The sequence below is a fragment of the Miscanthus floridulus genome, chromosome 17 (genome assembly GCF_019320115.1).
Source record: "Miscanthus floridulus cultivar M001 chromosome 17, ASM1932011v1, whole genome shotgun sequence".
Lineage (NCBI taxonomy): Eukaryota > Viridiplantae > Streptophyta > Magnoliopsida > Poales > Poaceae > Miscanthus > Miscanthus floridulus.
The window spans coordinates 3219521-3237586 of record NC_089596.1 but is presented as its reverse complement, the minus strand read 5'-3'; the positions used below and the strand labels follow the sequence as shown (position 1 = coordinate 3237586).

General features: G+C 45.6%; 2 protein-coding genes across 3 annotated transcripts; one reads left to right on the top strand and one right to left on the bottom strand.

Moving 5' to 3' along the window:
* Positions 1-1259: 1259 nt before the first annotated feature.
* On the top strand, positions 1260-6391 carry LOC136516597 (aspartokinase 1, chloroplastic-like). Of its 2 annotated transcripts, XM_066510035.1 has the most exons (13): positions 1260-1756; positions 1865-1947; positions 2044-2084; positions 2715-2869; positions 3457-3606; positions 3686-3781; positions 4103-4219; positions 4454-4573; positions 4672-4764; positions 4855-4971; positions 5351-5467; positions 5598-5660; positions 5933-6391. In XM_066510035.1, the coding sequence occupies exons 1-13, from the start codon at positions 1376-1378 to the stop codon at positions 6092-6094; spliced, it is 1695 nt and encodes a 564-aa protein (XP_066366132.1). In that variant the 5' UTR covers positions 1260-1375; the 3' UTR covers positions 6095-6391. The 2 variants fall into 2 exon arrangements, with proteins under 2 accessions (XP_066366132.1, XP_066366133.1); XM_066510036.1 differs by lacking the exon at positions 4103-4219.
* A 222-nt stretch (positions 6392-6613) lies between these two features.
* On the bottom strand, positions 6614-7383 carry LOC136516598 (uncharacterized). The gene is made up of 3 exons (XM_066510037.1): positions 7244-7383; positions 7042-7140; positions 6614-6942 (listed from the first exon to the last, which is right to left on the bottom strand). The coding sequence occupies exons 1-3, from the start codon at positions 7379-7381 to the stop codon at positions 6832-6834; spliced, it is 348 nt and encodes a 115-aa protein (XP_066366134.1). The 5' UTR covers positions 7382-7383; the 3' UTR covers positions 6614-6831.
* Positions 7384-18066: the final 10683 nt, after the last annotated feature.

The window sequence follows — 18066 nt, the reverse complement described above, 5'->3', positions numbered from 1 at the left end:
GAGTCATGGGAGCATGGCCCGGCGTGGGAGAGGGGCGCGGCGAGCCAGGGGCCGTCAGATGGGGCGCGCGGCACGCGGTGGGGTCCTGCGGACAGGGCGTGCTCGTCCTCATCCCATCTTCCGGGTTTAGCCCATGCCGAGAGAGACGATGGGGTCAGGGAGAAGGAGCGGCCGGCGTGGGGCGAGGCGGACGTGGGCGGGGTACTGTGCGGGGCGGGACGAGGCGGACGGGGAACGGACGCACGCGTGCAGCAACGGCAGGTGCGGACGGACAGGCTAGCGATGGAAGCCGAGGTCGCGCGATGGTGTTTTCTAATGGACCATTATGCTAGGCCGTTCGGCGAACGTCCAGGTCTCCAGCGATTCCCAACACAAAATGCTTTGGTATTAGGTACCGTTTAGTTCCACTTCATTTTATAAAATTTTTTAAGATTTCCCGTCACATCGAATCTTTGGACGCATACATGAAGCATTAAATATAAATAAAAAATAAAACTAATTACACACTTTAGACGAAATTCACGAGACGAATCTTTTAAGTCTAATTAGACTATAATTGAACACTAATTACCAAATAACAACGAAAATACTATAGTACCATTTCCAAAAAAAATTTGCGAACTAAGGCCCTGTTTAGTTCCCACCCAAAAACCAAAAATTTTCAAGATTCCCCGTCACATCAAATCTTACAGTACATGCATGGAGCATTAAATATAGGTAAAAAGAATAACTAATTGCACAGTTTGCCTGTAATTGGCGAGACGAATCTTTTAAGCCTAAATAGTCCATAATTAGACAAATTTTACCAAATACAAATGAAAGTGCTACAGCAGCCAAAACCAAAAATTTTCGTAACTAAACGCGCCCTAAAGAAGCCCTTCCTCGTACTCACGAACTCCACTCACTTCATTTCATAATTGTCAGCGTCGACGTCACCCTCTGAAGAAAAAGGCGGAAAAAAGCCAGAAGAATCCGCTGGCTGCGATTGGGATCATCCGCGCGCACCACCAGTCCAGGTTCAGCAGCTTCCATGCGGGGCCCACCCGCGTCCGCTACCGCCCGCTCGCTTCTTCATTTTTCTGCGTCCCTCCGTCCACTGGTGGGGTCAACGTCAACCTACCCAGGGGGCCCACGCGCCCCCGGTGTTTGATCCGCGCCGTCCGTTGGGCGGCTGACCCAACTGCCCACCCCGCCGCGCCGTCCGTTTCCACGCCGGCTATATAAAGCGCCCCGTCCCCCGCATCCCGCTTCCCCGTCTCGCCGCCACCACCTCCTCTTCTCTTCCCGTTCGATTCGAACCAGAGCCCAGCCTCGCCGCGCGCTCGCCTGCTCCCGCACCGGAGAATTCACAGGACTCTGGACCGACCGACCCCCGATGGCGGTGGCGCTGCGGTTCCCTGGAGTCACGCGGGAGTCTCTGGACGCGCCCGTGGCCGCCTCCAAGCTCGGGAGGGAGCGGTACTCGGTCTGCGCGAGCGCGAGGCTGGGAACGCAATGCTGGAGGCGAAGGAGGGGTCTGGCGGTGCGCTGCCAGACGGGCGCCGCCCCGGCTGTCCTCAGGACGGAGGAGGCCGCGGCGGGGGCGGCGGGAAGGAATGCCCAGGCGGGGTTCACCGTCGTCATGAAGTTCGGCGGCTCCTCGCTCGCGTCGGCCGAGCGGATGCGGGAGGTGGCCGACCTCATCCTTAGCTTCCCCGACGAGACGCCCGTCGTCGTCCTCTCCGCCATGGGGAAGACCACCAATAACCTCCTCCTGGTACTGCCCATTTCTAGCTCTCGGCCTCGGTGGCCGGCCGTCGGATTGTTTGGCTTGTAGTGCTAGCTAAAAAGCTAAATGCGCGTGCCTGTTCCGTTGATTGTTTAGGCCGGAGAGAAGGCGGTGAGCTGCGGCGCCCCCAAGGCGTCCGAAATCCCTGAGCTCGCCGTCATCAAGGACCTGCATCTAAGGTGTGTCTCGCTTTGCTTTTTGGCTGCCTTTGATTGATCGTGTTGCCATGTGCTCGAGCATCTGGACCTGACCATGCGTTGTTTTGTTCCCACCAGGACGGTTGATGAGCTCGGGTTAGATAGGTCAATTGTTTCAGGTATGTTATTGTTTCCTCCACTCTGCTTGGTACGCCTCAGCTATTCCTCTTGCTCTATCAGGAATGTTTTCGTTAGCCATACAAAGGGACATCGTTCTTTTTGATGTGTAAAAGTTTTCTCCGCTTTGTCTGAATAATAATTCCTGGTGGAAATTGAACGCGCATCACATGATTTTCTTTTAATTTGTGTATGTATGGTGGTGAAAGGCCTTGCAGTCACTGTCACTCTGTCAGCAATACAAACCATTTTCCGCATGCACCTTGCCACCAGCCGCCGTTCTATTGTGTGCACAACAGGGACACTCTGTTTATCTTATAGCAGCTCAATTTACCTTCTCGGTTTAACTATTTGCCAGTCCTCGCACTTGTTAAGTAATTTATTGCTATGCTACCAGTCTATATACCTGTTACTTTAGCCAGCAAAGCAGAAATGACAGAGTGGATGCTAAGCTGTAATACCACTGTGAACTGTGACAACTTAGCTTTAGTAGTTTAACTGCCGTCCATAATTGTGTTACTTTTTCTTTGGCTAATTCTCATTTTAGCCCTTATTTATCTTCCAATCAAAGTATCTTTCAGTTTCAGAAGCACTACTCAAACATTGCCTCCGTCAATGTTTTATTTCAACAGGTTTATTGGATGAATTGGAGCAACTTCTTAAAGGAGTTGCTATGATGAAAGAGCTGACTCTGAGGACAAGAGATTATCTTGTTTCCTTTGGTGAATGTTTGTCTACAAGAATATTTGCTGCATATTTGCATAAACTTGGTAAAAAGGCACGGCAGGTGAGTCAAATGCTATGCTTCTATACGCACATACTTTTATTTAATGTTTATTATTTTATCTGTTGGAAGCAGATAGTTTTTTTTTCCAAGGTCATTTAGCACAAGCAACACATAAGGGTTACCTAGAATTAAATTTTGAACTGAAAGTTTGGATTCTAGTCAAATAATCAATTCCAACCTGTGGTAGATAAGTGAGAATGCAACTAGTCCACAGAAGATGGTCTCCTATGTCTGGAACCTGGATAGTGCCAAAACATGTACTCCGCCCACCGGCCACTCCGGGAAGAAAAGTAGTCTTTGTTTAACCTAACTTTCTTGGACTAAGGAGGGAAGTCAGCTTTTGATCCAAACAAGGGCACAGTTAAGAGTAAATATGCCCCTCGTATTTAATAGCACACTTAAATCTGTCCTGGCATATTACTGCATGTGGGTGCCTTCAATTTTTGGGCGATATTTCTTATTAATATTACACATAAACCATCTCTTCATGGTGCTAAGATCAGATGGATTCCCCTCTGTCTTTGACAAATAAAAACACCAACTTCAATCCAACAATATCATAAACTAATTGTTGTTGTTTTTGGCAGTATGATGCATTTGATATTGGCTTTATAACCACTGATGATTTCACAAATGCGGATATTCTTGAAGTCACTTATCCTGCTGTTGCGAAGAGGCTACATGGAGACTGGATGGATGACCCTGCTATTCCTATAGTCACTGGTTTTCTTGGGAAGGTATGTACTTCTACATGATTTCTGTTGATGGTGTCAAGTTTACTTTGTTTGGATTCGTAATGATGCGCGTCAATTTCAGGGATGTAAATCATGTGCTGTCACCACTTTAGGCAGGGGTGGTAGTGACTTGACAGCTACAACCATTGGCAAAGCCTTGGGACTAAGAGAAATTCAGGTTTGTTTTCATTTTTTCAGTGTTCCAGTTTCAGATCCTTAGATAATGCATATAAATATTTGTGCATGTTTCAGGTTTATTAGCATTTTACGAATCAATAAGTTGTTCAATGCTTTAGATCCTCAAATAATATTGTCGTTGCTATCTTTTTATGCTTTTGAATAATTTTTCCCTTGGTGTATCATGTTGGGTTTCATACTTTCATCTCTAGCCTACCCCAACTTGCTTGTGACTTACAGGCTCTGTTGTTAAAGACTTAAGTTGTTTTGTTCTTTTTGAAAACTAAAAGTCCCCTGTAACTCCGCTACTGTTTTTTTGTAGGTTTGGAAGGATGTAGATGGTGTGTTGACGTGTGATCCTAATATTTATGCAAATGCTATACCCGTGCCCTACTTGACTTTTGATGAGGCTGCTGAGCTTGCCTACTTTGGGGCACAGGTATTTCATCTTTCTTTTTTAGTTATGATTTGTTGATCAAATAAAATGTTACCTGTTGCACCTCAGAACTTAAATTGTAAACCAGAAGATTAAGTTTAGTTTACATGGTCATTCTCGTTGGCCTTTGTTTTTCCTTTTTGTTTTTGGTTTAGGAGGTCAGTTGTTTTGGCAGAAATTTTATAACAACCAATAAATTTGTTCTTATTATAACTTCTGGTACTTGTCTTTTGGTAGGTTTTGCATCCCCAATCAATGCGACCGGCTAGGGATGGTGATATACCAGTGAGAGTTAAGAACTCGTACAATCGTCATGCACCTGGTACTGTCATCACTAAATCCAGAGATATGAGCAAGGTTTGTTGTGTTAGTAGATTATGATTCTTTCCTGTGCAATATCTCATTACTGCTTTGCTGAGTTCCTTGAAATAGCCAGAGCTACATTATTTTTGCAGAGCATATTGACCAGCATTGTGTTGAAATCAAATGTTACCATGCTGGATATAGTGAGCACACGGATGCTTGGCCAGTACGGGTTTTTAGCAAAGGTACATGAATCAACTGACGTGACTCATTTGTTTGTTTGTTTACATTATACCTTTTTATTAGCTTGATCATATTTTTATGTACATGTGCAGGTCTTCTCAATATTTGAAGATTTGGGCATCTCTGTTGACGTTGTGGCTACTAGTGAAGTCAGCATCTCGTTAACTCTAGATCCATCAAAACTATGGAGCCGTGAATTGATCCAGCAGGTAAGCATCTGAGTGAGGAAATATTTTTAGTTCAACTTTCAGCAAACAAAGCCAGTACCTCCAATAACATCCAGTTACCAAATGTTTCACTCTGCATGTGTTATCATCTCTGTTCAATGTTATGATTAAGCTTGGAATTTTGAATTGCTTAGTATTAAATTACACATTTTGTAACTATGTGTTTTGATCTATGGATTCTTGCGGCAGTTGATAACCCACATAACCTTTTAGGTGCATGTTAAACTTACAGAACAGATAATATATTGAATTCTTTTCCTGGATTTGCTTCTCGTGGTTTTACTTTGCAGGTTTAACCTGGCAAATTTTCATTAATTTTTTTACTGCCCTCCTGATTCTTCTTTTTACAATGATGTGGCAGGAACTTGATCATGTTGTTGAAGAGCTTGAAAAATTTTCTGTTGTTCATCTGCTCCAGCGTAGATCGATCATCTCACTGATAGGGAATGTACAGAGATCATCATTGATTCTTGAAAAGGTCAGAGCTCCTAATGATACTACTAGTAACATGACATCTTGTGATTCTGAACTTCCATGCTAGGTCATGCTTTTTATTCTGGAGAATGGACACCAAAACATGAATGTCTGACCCTTTTGCTGCATGCCAGGCATTCAATGTTCTACGAAGAAATGGTGTTAATGTCCAGATGATCTCACAAGGGGCGTCCAAGGTATCCATCCCCTCTTACAAAACATAAAACAAGTTTTTATGCAATTTCCAGATGGTGCAGTAATACTTATTGAAGGGCAGGCCTGGTGCAGTGGTGAGAGCTGTCTCACTGAGTCACCAGGTCGTGGGTTCGAAGCAGCCTCTCCGCAGATTTTGCGGGGGAAAGGCTTGTCTCGGTTTATCCCTTCCCCAGACCCCACTCATGTGGGAGCCTCCGGCACTGGGTCTGTCCTTTTTTTTTTTTGCAGTAATACTTATTATGTACTCATGCAGGTGAACATTTCCTTAGTAGTCAATGACAGTGAGGCAAAACAGTGTGTACAAGCCCTCCATTCGGCATTCTTTGAGAATGGCTTCTTGTCGGAAGTAGAGGGAGCTGATGTTCCCCAGAACGGCGCCTCTCTGAACTCAAATGGCGCTATCTATGCAAACTAGTCGACTCTGCAACTGCATTCTCAGATTTATGTACCATTGATAGGTTAAATGGCGATTCGTAGCTATTTATTTAGGCCACCCAGGGCCCTGAGCAAATTCCTTGATGTTTTAAGAGCTTACCAGGAACTGTTTGCATGGTATGCAATCGTTTACCGTGTGATTGGGTGCTACCAAGTAGTAGCCAATGTCTTGGGGATCTGCCACTTGGTCAAGGCATTCCCAAGCTTATTATATGTTGAGTTGTATTGTATGTGAAAGTTATAAGAGAATTGCTTGCGCCCTCTGGGTGGTGATAAAGTTTGTAGTTTTAGACTGAACTCAGCGGATGGACCATTATCAGGTTGCTCATGATATGTAAGCGAATGTGATCTTCTGTTTCTGTGACCATTATCAGGTCGCTTTCCTCATGATATGCAAGTTCATAGGCTTGTGGTCAGCAGATAACTTTTCTGTTTCCTCAACCTCCATCTCATCCATTCAGTGATGAATTTTGCATTTACTCGATTATGGCTCGAGAGCTCAACAAACTGAAATATTTACATATAGACTATAACAACAAAACTGTTATATTTGTAATTACAACTTACCTGTGATCTAACAGATTTGTAATTACATCTCGATTACAATATTCTCATCTTCATATGCCTTGATGTATTTTTTCAATTTTCAGAACTATCATATACATCAGCTATAAACTTTCATGGACAAACTATTGGCTACATCAAGACAAGTAATGTCTACTCAAACTGCTGCTGTGCCTTTTGCCTCTCGAGTTTCTGGATCAAAGCGTTCTTTTCCTCTTCAGGGAGTGCGTTGAACATGAAAACAGATTTGTCCCCAATGTCGTCCTGAATGGTTTAGAAGAATGAAATTGTCAAATTTGAATCAGGAAGCAGAATATCAGCTACAAATGGAGGGTACATGCGAATCATTGGGAGAGATTTTACCTTGATGGGCTGCTGAAACTTTCTAGCTGCAAAAACCGTGAAAAGAAGCATCCACACTCCTAAAAGGGTTGTCTTTGTGCCGTTATCCATTAAACCAGACTGCGCATAGAATGTGGTCACCGAGATTCTTTGTAAGATGAGTGCAACAGATACCAACAATATGAGGCTTTGAGGAGATAAATCTCAATGGTTTGTAACTTACCAAATGTCCAAGAAGAAGACCAGGGATAACAAACGTTAAGATGCCAGCTTCCAATTTTCCATAGCAGAGACCTGTGAACATGATTGACAAATTGGACAATACTACAATGTGCAAGGTTTTAGCAAATTGGACTATCATGAGCATGGAGGCCCAAGAAGTGATCGGAACATTGAATGAGCCCGGGATAGTTGACAGGCCTATTGATTCTCAAAACAAAAAAAAAAGTTGACAGGCCTGTTGCTGTCGATTCACAAATAATTCCTGTCTTACACTAATATATTCCCTCTGTTTACATTGCAAGTCGTTTTCACCTTTTCTAGATACGTAGTTTTTGGCCCCGTTTGTGTGCCCTTAAATCCGGTTTGATTCGCTTCTTTTTTCATCCGGAACAGTGTTTTTCTCTCACAAATTCCTCCAGCATTCCTCCAAACCATCCAAATTCCTCCAGAATTCCTCCAAGCGAAATCGTCGACAGGCCTATTGCTGTCGATTCACAAATAATTCCTGTCTTACACTAATATATTCCCTCTGTTTACGTTGCAAGTCGTTTTCACCTTTTCTAGATACGTAGTTTTTATTAAAATCGTCTAAAAGAAAGAAAGAAAGAAAGAAAAGATGATGAACATCAACAGGACAACAGCAAGGAAATAGACTCGAGCTTGATCTTTCTCTGTTTACATATTCAATTCATAAGCACCTTGTGAACGATAGTTTAAACAAAGCCAAGTAAGAAATTTGGCATATGAAAAAGAAACCTTTACAACTAACATTTTTATGTGGTGTTTAAAACAGGTTGTTATGTAGGATTAATCGGTATGTTGTTACAGTATATTGTTGTGTTTGTAACAATAGACATCTGATGCTTTTCTATTATTAATTAAGCCGAAAGCCTGAAACTTGTTCCATTAACTTTAAGACAAAAAAAAAGCTGAAATGGCTCCGTGGTTTGTGAGACGGTAGAAACAGCCACTGGTTTGGTGCAATTCTGCGGGCCGTGCCATGGGCTGGCAATGTACTACACAAGCATAACAATAGCAGCCTTGCCTTGCCTAGCGTAGCAGGGTCCCCAAGTAGAGTAAGGCACTGTTTGGTTTCACGCTACTAACATTCCTGTCACATCGAATATTTAGACATATATACAGAGTATTAAATATAGACTAATTATAAAACTATTTACATAACTTGCGACTAATTTACGAGTCGAATCTTTTAAGCCTAATTAGTCCATGATTTGACAACGCTACAGTAAATATGTGCTGATGACAGATTATTTAGGCTTAAAAAATCGTCCCGTAAATTAGCCTCCATCTATATAATTGGTTTTATAATTAATCTATATTTAATACTATTTATTAGTACCTAAACATTTAACGTGACATAAGCATGGTTGGTCACTTGTTCCTGTGTGTGATCCTGTATGTCCTGTGTCATCTCCTCTGCATGTCCACGGTCCACCGGTGACCGGACCACCTGCCCTGCCACCATTCATGCTAACTGCAACTGGCGCCGGAGGCCGGACAGAGATGGGCTAAAAGCTCCCTTTCAGCCATCAATGGCTGGTCCTCCGCCTACCGTCTTCCTGCCCTGCTGCCGCAACGTCCCTGTATACTGCTGTAGTACATCTATGGTCTATAACTGCCTTGAATTTCCAGCGTCCAATCCAGCAGGCACCTGCTGCGACTGTGAGCATCCATCCATCCACCCGTCACAAGTGCATTCACAGTTTCTGACCGGCCTTCAAGTTTAGGGGTGTTTGGTTGCCGCTCGCTGTCCATCGGATATTTGGACATATGTATAGAGTATTAAATATAGACTAATTATAAAATTAATTACATAGTTTACTAATAATTTATGAGACGAATCTTTTGAGCCTAATTAGTCTATGATTTGACAATGGTTGCTACAGTAAACATGTGCTAATGTTGGATTAATTAGGTTTAAAAATTCATCTCGTGGAGTACTGATGGATTATATAATTTATTTTTTTTATTAGTATCCGAACACATCATACAATATTCTCCCGACACATCTCCTAAATTTTAGTAGCCGAATCCAAACACCCTCTGGTCTGCAGGTTAGAACTGAAGCTATTCGATCTACAGACCACAGCCACCCAAACGCAAGTGCATTCAGAGTCTATATATGATGCTGCAGTTATTAACTCCACGTAGTAATAATCTTATTAGATTTTTACTATATTTCAGGAACCTAAATTTTAAGGCGACAAACATGTTTTTTTTTCTTTTAGATGTTCACTTCATTAAGGGGAAAGGTAACCAAATGTTACAAAGATGATACATATGACTCGCAAGTAATCTTGATTCCCAACGAAATCTCACGGGCACAAACAAACAGCAAGAAAACACGAGGGGATCCTCCACCGCAAAACCCCAACCGACTGAGCCTAATACATGAAGTCAACATAATGGTAGCCAGTAGTGTAGTGAAACAGTGAAACTGCAGAGGCGATGAAGCAAGCTTCCAACAACAGAGGCGGCAAAGCATCCGCCCAGGCAAATGCCAATCAACCTCGGCGGCAAAGCATCTGCCAAGGGCACCAGTACGATAACAGTGGCAAAGCATCCGTTAGAGAAGAGACCACGGCGGCAAAGCATCCGCCACAACTGCAGCACGGCGGCAAAGCATCCACCAAAGACGACGACCATCAACGCGGCAAAGCAACCGCAAGTGGGGGGCCATCACGCTCACAGTAGCAAAGTATCTATCTAAGAGGGGAGACCGGAGCGACATCAGTGGCAAGGCAACCGCCCCATGACGACAAAGCATCCGTCCAAGAAAGAGCAATAGCAGTAAAGCATCAGCTGTAGAGAAGCAATTGAGTGCGACAAACACCAACCAACTACTAGACAAACCAAAGCGACAAACCGAAGCGAAGATTAGCGTGAAGCACAATTATGCATAGCACAACAAGGAGGAACTCCAGGCAGGGAAGCATGGCAGCAGGAGTGCTCCAACGACGCCTTTAAGAAGGGAATTGACATCCACAAACGCCATCATCATTGATAGAGGCACCCTAGGATTTTCATCCCCGAACCTGCCCAGCGACCCGAACAGTGAAGACAGGCTAGACGCCTTCAGGAAGGAAAATGATGCAGACTGCGCCACCGCTGCCAGCCCAGAGCAAGACGTCGGGCATGGTAGACACCCAAGCACAGTAGTCGACACCGTGGGTCGGGAGGGGGCGCCATCATGCCAACGGGCTTCTAGGTCGGCGAATCGCTGGCCCGGCCGACCCGACACAGACCACCGTTGCCCGCTTGGATGCACTGCAGTGGCACCTAGGGCGACCACCAGAGACTTAGAGCGGTAGATCCAACCCGTAGTGGCCCGGATCCATCGGGCCAAGTGTCGTAGCAACATGGGCATGTACTAGCGGCCCCAACCGCTCGGGTCAAGCGTCTTCGGTCGCCGTCAGGCCAGCTAGCCAGCGGATCCGACCAGCCACCGTTGAGCATGCCCAACTGAGGCCAAATCTAGCCCATAGGTCCCGGATCCTATCGGCCAGCCACCGTAGTGGCCTCCGACCGCCCAAGAGAAGACGACGTCGGTCGTCGTCAGGAGGAGCAGCCGAACCCTAGCAGCCACCGACCATCGACGAATCTGCGGCATTAGGGGTGTTAGACGATAGATCCGGCCTAGGGAGGCGTAGATCAGCCCCACCGGAGTTCCTGCTCACCAGAGAGGAAGGTTGGAGGAGGGTGAAAGGATCAAGATGCCCAAAAGAGGGGTAAATTGGGCTAATTCTAAATTTCTTTGCAATAATTAAATCCTATAGTTAGCCTAATTAACCGCTTGTGCCTAGAAAGTGTTTATAATATTCTATCATACAAAAGACTTGCAACCTAAGTTCCAATCCTACTTTAGCATGACAATTCTATGAATGTAAAGACAAGTATTGAATTGCTCAAAGTAAATTCTCAAAGTAAAGAGAGAAGGAGGAACGCGGCGATATTTTGCTAAGGTATCGGAGAGTCGTCACTCCCTACTAGTCCTCGTTGGAGCACCTGCGCAAGGGTGTAGCTCCCCTTGATCTGCGCAAGGATCAAGTGCTCTCTACGGGTTGATTCTTTGACACTCCATCGTGATGAATCATCCATAACCGCTCACAACTTGAGTTGGGTCATTCACAAGCTCCACCAGATGATCACCAAGCTCCCAATCATCACCAAGCCATCTAGGTGATGACGGTCACCAAGAGTAACAAGCATGAACTCTCACTTGACCACGACAAGCCTAATGAGAAGGGTGGATACACACTTTGCTACTCTTGATCTCACTAATGAGGGCTCTCTTTTGGATTCTTAAATCTCATTCACCTCACTAGAATCTTGCTCTTCTTGGCACTCTCAAAGGTGTTTCTCAGCTATTGAAATGAGCAAAAGTACCCCCACACACGAATAGAGGAAGTATTTATAACATGGGCTGAAAAATAAATCGTTATGTGCCTCTGCGGGGTGACCGGATGCTCCGGTCAGTTCACCCTGAACTCTAGTGATGAAGTAGTGACTGGATGCTGGACAGCGTCCGGTTAGCACTGACCGGACGCGTCCGGTCGTGATTTTTTCTCTCTAGAACCTTACTGGAGTTGACCGGACGCTAGGACTCAGCGTTCGGTCACTTCACCTCTCAGCATCTGGTCACTTCTAGACGACTTCACCTTGATCAAATGAACTGATCAGACTCTGCGTCAGCGTCCGGTCACACCGAAGCCAGCGTCCGATCAATATTTGACCCTCCATTCACTTCCAACTCTCGATCATACGTGAATAAAGTTTGCTCCAATAGATCTAAGGGCTATTTTAGAGCTACCTAGTGCTAGATTTAGCAAGTGTGCACCATAGCTAACTCACTAGACTCACCTAGGTCAAGCTACCCATCCATACCCCCTTAATAGTACGACCAAAAGAAAAACAAAGTCCTAAACTATTCTAAGTGTCTCTTCAACACCAAACGACACTTAGAACTAGTCCATCCTTAACCTTGTCGTCCATCCTTTAAAAACCAAAATGATTTCCATTATAGGGGCATGACCACCATGATTTCCCAATCGATCTCCATTACTGTGACCTAACTTAATTGCCTCTGCAAAACACACGTTAGTCACAGTAATCATATATTGTCATTAATCACCAAAACCCAACTAGGGGCCTAGATGCTTTCAATCTCCCCTTTTTGGTGATTGATGACAATACGACCTCAAGTATTTGAAAGAGTTGAGGTTTTTAACAAGCTTGGTTCATATAAGCTTTTAACAATAAGAACAAAAGAGTTAGGCAATCTTATATGACCCAAGCCAATATAATATACTCAAAAGATATGAAATAAGCATGAGTATAAGTAATAAAGCTCATTTGCATCGGAGTAAAACGCAGAAGCAAAGCAAATGAGCATAGCACAAGTGATATAACATATAAATAATTCAAAGTAGAGAGCACACATGTCATATATCACGATCACATAGATATCACTATCACATAAATATAGTTTGATGCATCAAAGTAAACATATGAATGCACAATAGTGTATCACACATAAAAACCAAATATAATAGATAACTAAGCTCCCCCTATGTCTAACATACTTGATCCCTCTCCCCCTTTGGTATCAAACACTAAAACCTAAGGGTCGATCGGCGGAGCTGCAGTGGACGAGTCGGGCGTTGAGGCATGAGGAGCGAGCTGGAACTGTGTGCCATCATCATCTAACCCTGAGCTCTAAGTTGTCTGACCCTCTAGAGCTAGAAGCGATGCTGAAGCGGTCTGGGTCGGATCAGGGACTAGAGCAACCGTAGACTATGCAGGTATCACTGAAGCGGGCGGCTCTGATGATGCAATAGAAGAAGGGAGTGTCTCTGTAGTCCCGGTAATAGGTGCAACTATGGAAGGACATGGGACATGCAAATATGGCGGAGTAGGCTGTCCTGTCAACTCACTGAAAGTTGCTCCAAGACTCCTAGAGACTAAGGTATTTAGCACTATCAGCGAGGAAGTCCGAGCCAGTGTGAAGCTCGTTTGAAGAGGTGTGAACCAAGGGGCTAACACTGGCTAGGCAAACCACTGGGACACCTACTCTATAGGTGAAGCAAACTATGCTGGTGGCTATCCCTGACTCTGAAGCCCACTAGGCTATAACGCTGGAGTCATAGAAGTGGTGGCAGTCTGACCAAACTAGGTGAAGGCTATGCGGTGAAACCCCAATAGCTATCACAACATGCTGCATAAACCCAAGTAGCTACTGCTGCATGAGGAGCTGCTACTTATGCATGGCCTGCTGCTACCGCTGAAACTCATCCTATCGAGTATGGAACTGTGCAAAAGTAGCGGCGGTCTCCTAAGCCTGATCCTGCCTCATCCGCTCAAGTATGACAAGTAGAGCAGGGTCTATCTATGGTGCAGACGGAGCTAAACTGGAGCTACCGGCCTCATGATTATGTCGTCGAGGAGGCATCTGAGGGATATCGCGGTAGTCCTCATCTGAGCTGTCGCTGGGGTCACTCTCGACCATCCTCTCCTGTTGAGCATCAAGCTCCTCCTTCTCTATAGCTGCTATGCCCCTGATAGTATCATCCTATTGGGCTATAGTTTCTAGCACCTCTAGACAACGACGTGGCTAGCTAGGTGCACTCGGTGTACTATGGCGAATCATCTAAGTCAGGTTATATGTAGGAAACTCTATAGTAGCACCACTATACTCAGCTAGCATGTTAGGTGCCTCACTATAACTTCCCTATGAATAAGAAATGTGATCCAGTGAGCATAGGGCAACTGACGATGACCTCTGAACCCCTCAGCAATAGTATCCTCCATCTCTAATAGAAGGAGACCCTAAATGTCAAACATAGTCTGCTGCATCAGGGAGTTTAGAAGTCATAACTGAATGCAAGTCAAGCCCTCATGATACCCCATCCTTGGAATCAGGGTCCTCCTCATAATAGCATCCAGCACTCTAGTTGTAGGAGTGAGATCACTTGGAGTCCTGCTCAAACCCTCACCAAAAGGCTCTTTGAAGTAGTGGCGGACTAGATCTGTAGGAGGTACCAAACCACCATAAGGATGTTTGGGAGGCGCTATCTATCCATAGCAAACCTCATGTAGCCTGATGGGCTGCTCCTAAAGCCTGAGAATCTCCTTGACCCTAGTGCTCGTCAGTCTGTAATCTTTGCCTCTGAATGCAAAGTGTATAAATCTGTGCTGTGGGTCAATCTAGAGTGAAGTATAGAACTAACGGACCCAAGATGGAACATATAATCTAGTTCGTCCAAGTAAATCTGTCAGCCCTGGTAGATATGCTAGGTAGGGGCGAATATGCTCTCTAGCTGCCGCTACAATGGTCTCAATGCTATACACCCTCTGTGACCTGAATAGTGCCCCACTATTAAGATATGCATTATAAAAGTCTTCCTACAGTGGTGTGTAGAAGCCCTCTGAAGCATGCTCATCTCGCCTCGGCGGAACCACTGCTCAAAGTCCACAAATATGAGCTGCTACACCTGCTTGGCCATGGCATCCCTCAAATCTAGGTGGGTTACTGGAGGCAGACCCTATGGTCTAGGTGGTGGACTTGAACCCCTCCGCTGTGTCTCTAACCTTGGAGTAACTAGAGCACGGGTACGACCAGAGCGGCAAAACTATGGCTGAGGTGCCTGCTCTGTCTTCTCGGCCTGCTCTCCCTCCTGAGTCTGCTCTACTGGCGGTGGCTCCTGCTGTGACTCCCCATGAGGCTAACTCTCATCAATAGCCATACGCCGTCCTCCAACCATGATAGTCCTAGCTGGACCACCATAACGGTGCTCAACCTGCTCTAGTGTAGCCCTCGTAGATGGAGAAAGCTGGTCTGCGATCTATACTCCACTCCTAGCACCTCCTGCCTCTGTACGCTATGCTGCTGCTGCAACTATGGCTACTCTAGCTGTATCTGCATCTAGATACTTTTGCTTCTTTGTTGTAAGCTTCTTTGTTGCCTTGCCTTTTGGATCAGTTGGCTGGCGAGGTGGGGGTCTTGGATCCTCATCACTAGGACCACCTCCAACATTCTTGACATGAGCCATCTGATGGATCTAAAAAGAACAACTATTGCTGACAAAGATCAACTGCCAACTGTCACTTCCGAGGCTTGGCCTCGATCTGTACTCGCAAGCTTGGCCCCGAGTTGACTGTCAACTGCAAATAAGACCACAACAGCACTGACTCGCTGCACGATAGAATAGAGGGTATACAAATAATCTTAATTATTCATCTAGAGATACGAAACCCTAGGAAAGCAAGCAATTAGATGCGAAATTAGAACCGAGGGCTTGCTACCTGACGAACCGGTGAAACGACGAGAAGAGGAATGAATTGGGGGACCATCGGGTCAGTAACAGGTGATTAGGGTTCTAGCGAAGTGCGGTGGCCAAGCAATGCAATGTAGGGTAGTGGATTAGGGCATGGGCGAGTAGGAAAGTGGCTTTGTCGCTTGCGATGGCAGGAACTCCCGGCTTGGATCGTATGGCGGCGCTGGTGCACGAAGGCGGCGTGGGCAGGGCACGGCGGCGCGGGCAGCGACGGCGTGGCTGTGGGCAGGGCACGGTGGCGTGGGTAGTGGCGGCATGGCTGCGGGTAGGGGAGGTGGTGGTGGCACATGGCGTGGAGGCGCAGTTGTGGCGGAGCGTGGGCAGCAGCAGCGGTGGCGCACGGCGTGGAGCTAGCGGTGGCGCAGAGGACGGGTGTGGCGGTGGCGAGAATGCAGAATAGAGATAGGTCAAAGAACCGCACGCGGAGATTTATAGTGGCCCCACAGAGTAGAATAGGAAACAGAGAAGAGAGTTTGATTTTTGCATGATTTCTACTGGCCAGACGCTCCGGTGGCAGCGACCGGATGCTGCCACCCAGCGTCCAGTCGATTCCAGAGAGGTCCAAATCCCCTGGAATCATGACCGGACGCGTCCGGTGAACACCGATCGGACACAGCCAGAGTCCGATGCAAGCTGCCTTCATCATCTTCGATCGACCGAATGCTGGATCGCCATCTGACCAGACGCTGGGAGAACACTGTTTCAGCGTTCGGTCACTCTTTTGCAGCAAGTTCACCTCCTGTGAACTAACCAAACGCTAGACATCAGAATCCGATGCAGCGTCCGATTACTCTTTTTTTAGCAAATCTTCAAAGTCCTTAGTGCTGCCTATTCCTAATCAAGTTCCAACTCCAATAAGATCCAAATAAACATCAATTGGGACTGATGTGAGTAACCTCTCTCAAACCCTCAAATTTTTCAAAATATTTTGCGTTGGGCTATATTTCTTTTTAAGAAAATATGTAATAAGAGGGCAATTGAAGATAAACGACTGTTGACACCGTTTTTTGCACGTGTCAAAATAATCGGAGTGGACTAATCGGCAAGGGGAAAGTTATTGAATACTTTGATAGCCGATGAAAGATGGTTTGTAAAGATGGTTGCCGATAGCTGGTGATGGTCGATGGAAAGGTTGATTTGGACTCGGGCGTTGCCGATGAGGTTGGAGGTGTTATTGTCAATGCCGATGAAGGGAGGCTTGAGGACTACTGCCGATGAAACATGGAGTATGCCGATGAAGGGAGGCTTGAAGACTACTGCCGATGAAACAGGGAGTATGCCGATGAAGGGAGGCTTGAAGACTACTGCCGATGAAACAGGGAGTATGCCGATGAAGGAAGACTTGAAGACTACTGCCGATGAAGTAGGGAGTATGCCGATGGGAAGGAGGACGGTGAGATTTCCATCGTAATTGAGGCGGACAGGGAAATAGATAGGAGTTGATTTCCTTTTCTATATTTGTTAGGGTATGATTCATGTAAGAGTCACGTGTTTCCTTAGATATGGGATCGGTGTCCTAGTTGTGTTTGGTTGTATCTCTTTAGATCAGGGTATAAATATGGAGTAGGGGGCAATGTAATAGATATATCAATCAATATCAAAACCAATTTTTACTCCTATTCGCATCTACTTACTTTTCGGCGACTTCGTCAATTTGCATATTTTTCCTTTTTTACGAGTTCTCATTGATTCGGCGAGCTGCATCGTTTCAGTGCGACCTTCGGCGATTCTTGAGTTCCACGTGAGCACCTCTTGGCCGTGACTTCCGGGCGTATCGCTGTTGTCAGGACCAAAGTGTTCGTATCTTCATCCTTGTCGATTATCAGGTCAAATCGACTGGCACGCTTTGGATATCGATTCGGGTATTAGCCCTTTGTGTTTGCAGATCCACTTTTGCATCAACACATCTTTTGGCACGCTCGGTGGGACCGATCAATCAATATGTTCAATTCCGAGATCGATTCAGGGAACATTATCGCAGTATCAGAAGAAGATCTCAAGGAAGAATAGAGGCAGGCTATGGAAAAGGCTGTAGAAGAATACAAGCAGCTTTGTCTGAGATCGTTTAGCTTGAACAAGAGTGGACAAGTCATCCAGAAGCAAGATTTGCCGTTGCCTCGGCAGGTTACCTTTGACTCCAATCCTGGTAAACTTCAAGAGATGGTTAATTCTGCAGTAAATCATGCTTTGATTAATCATTCCAATGTGCTGTCCAATACTGTTCATAATGCTGTGGTTCGAACTCTCAAAGAAGGACAAGCGGCGCCACATTACGTTGGGCCTGCCTATCATCAACCAGAGCCGGCATCTGTCAAAACTCCATCGGCTCCTTCGGCCGTTGTGGGTACAGAAGTTACTTCCCCTCCAGTATTGGCAAGCTCACCTAATATTCAATCTACACCGATACAATCAGATCAGGTACTACCAGGAGGGCGAGTTCAGCTTAATACAGATCTATCGGCATCAGCTA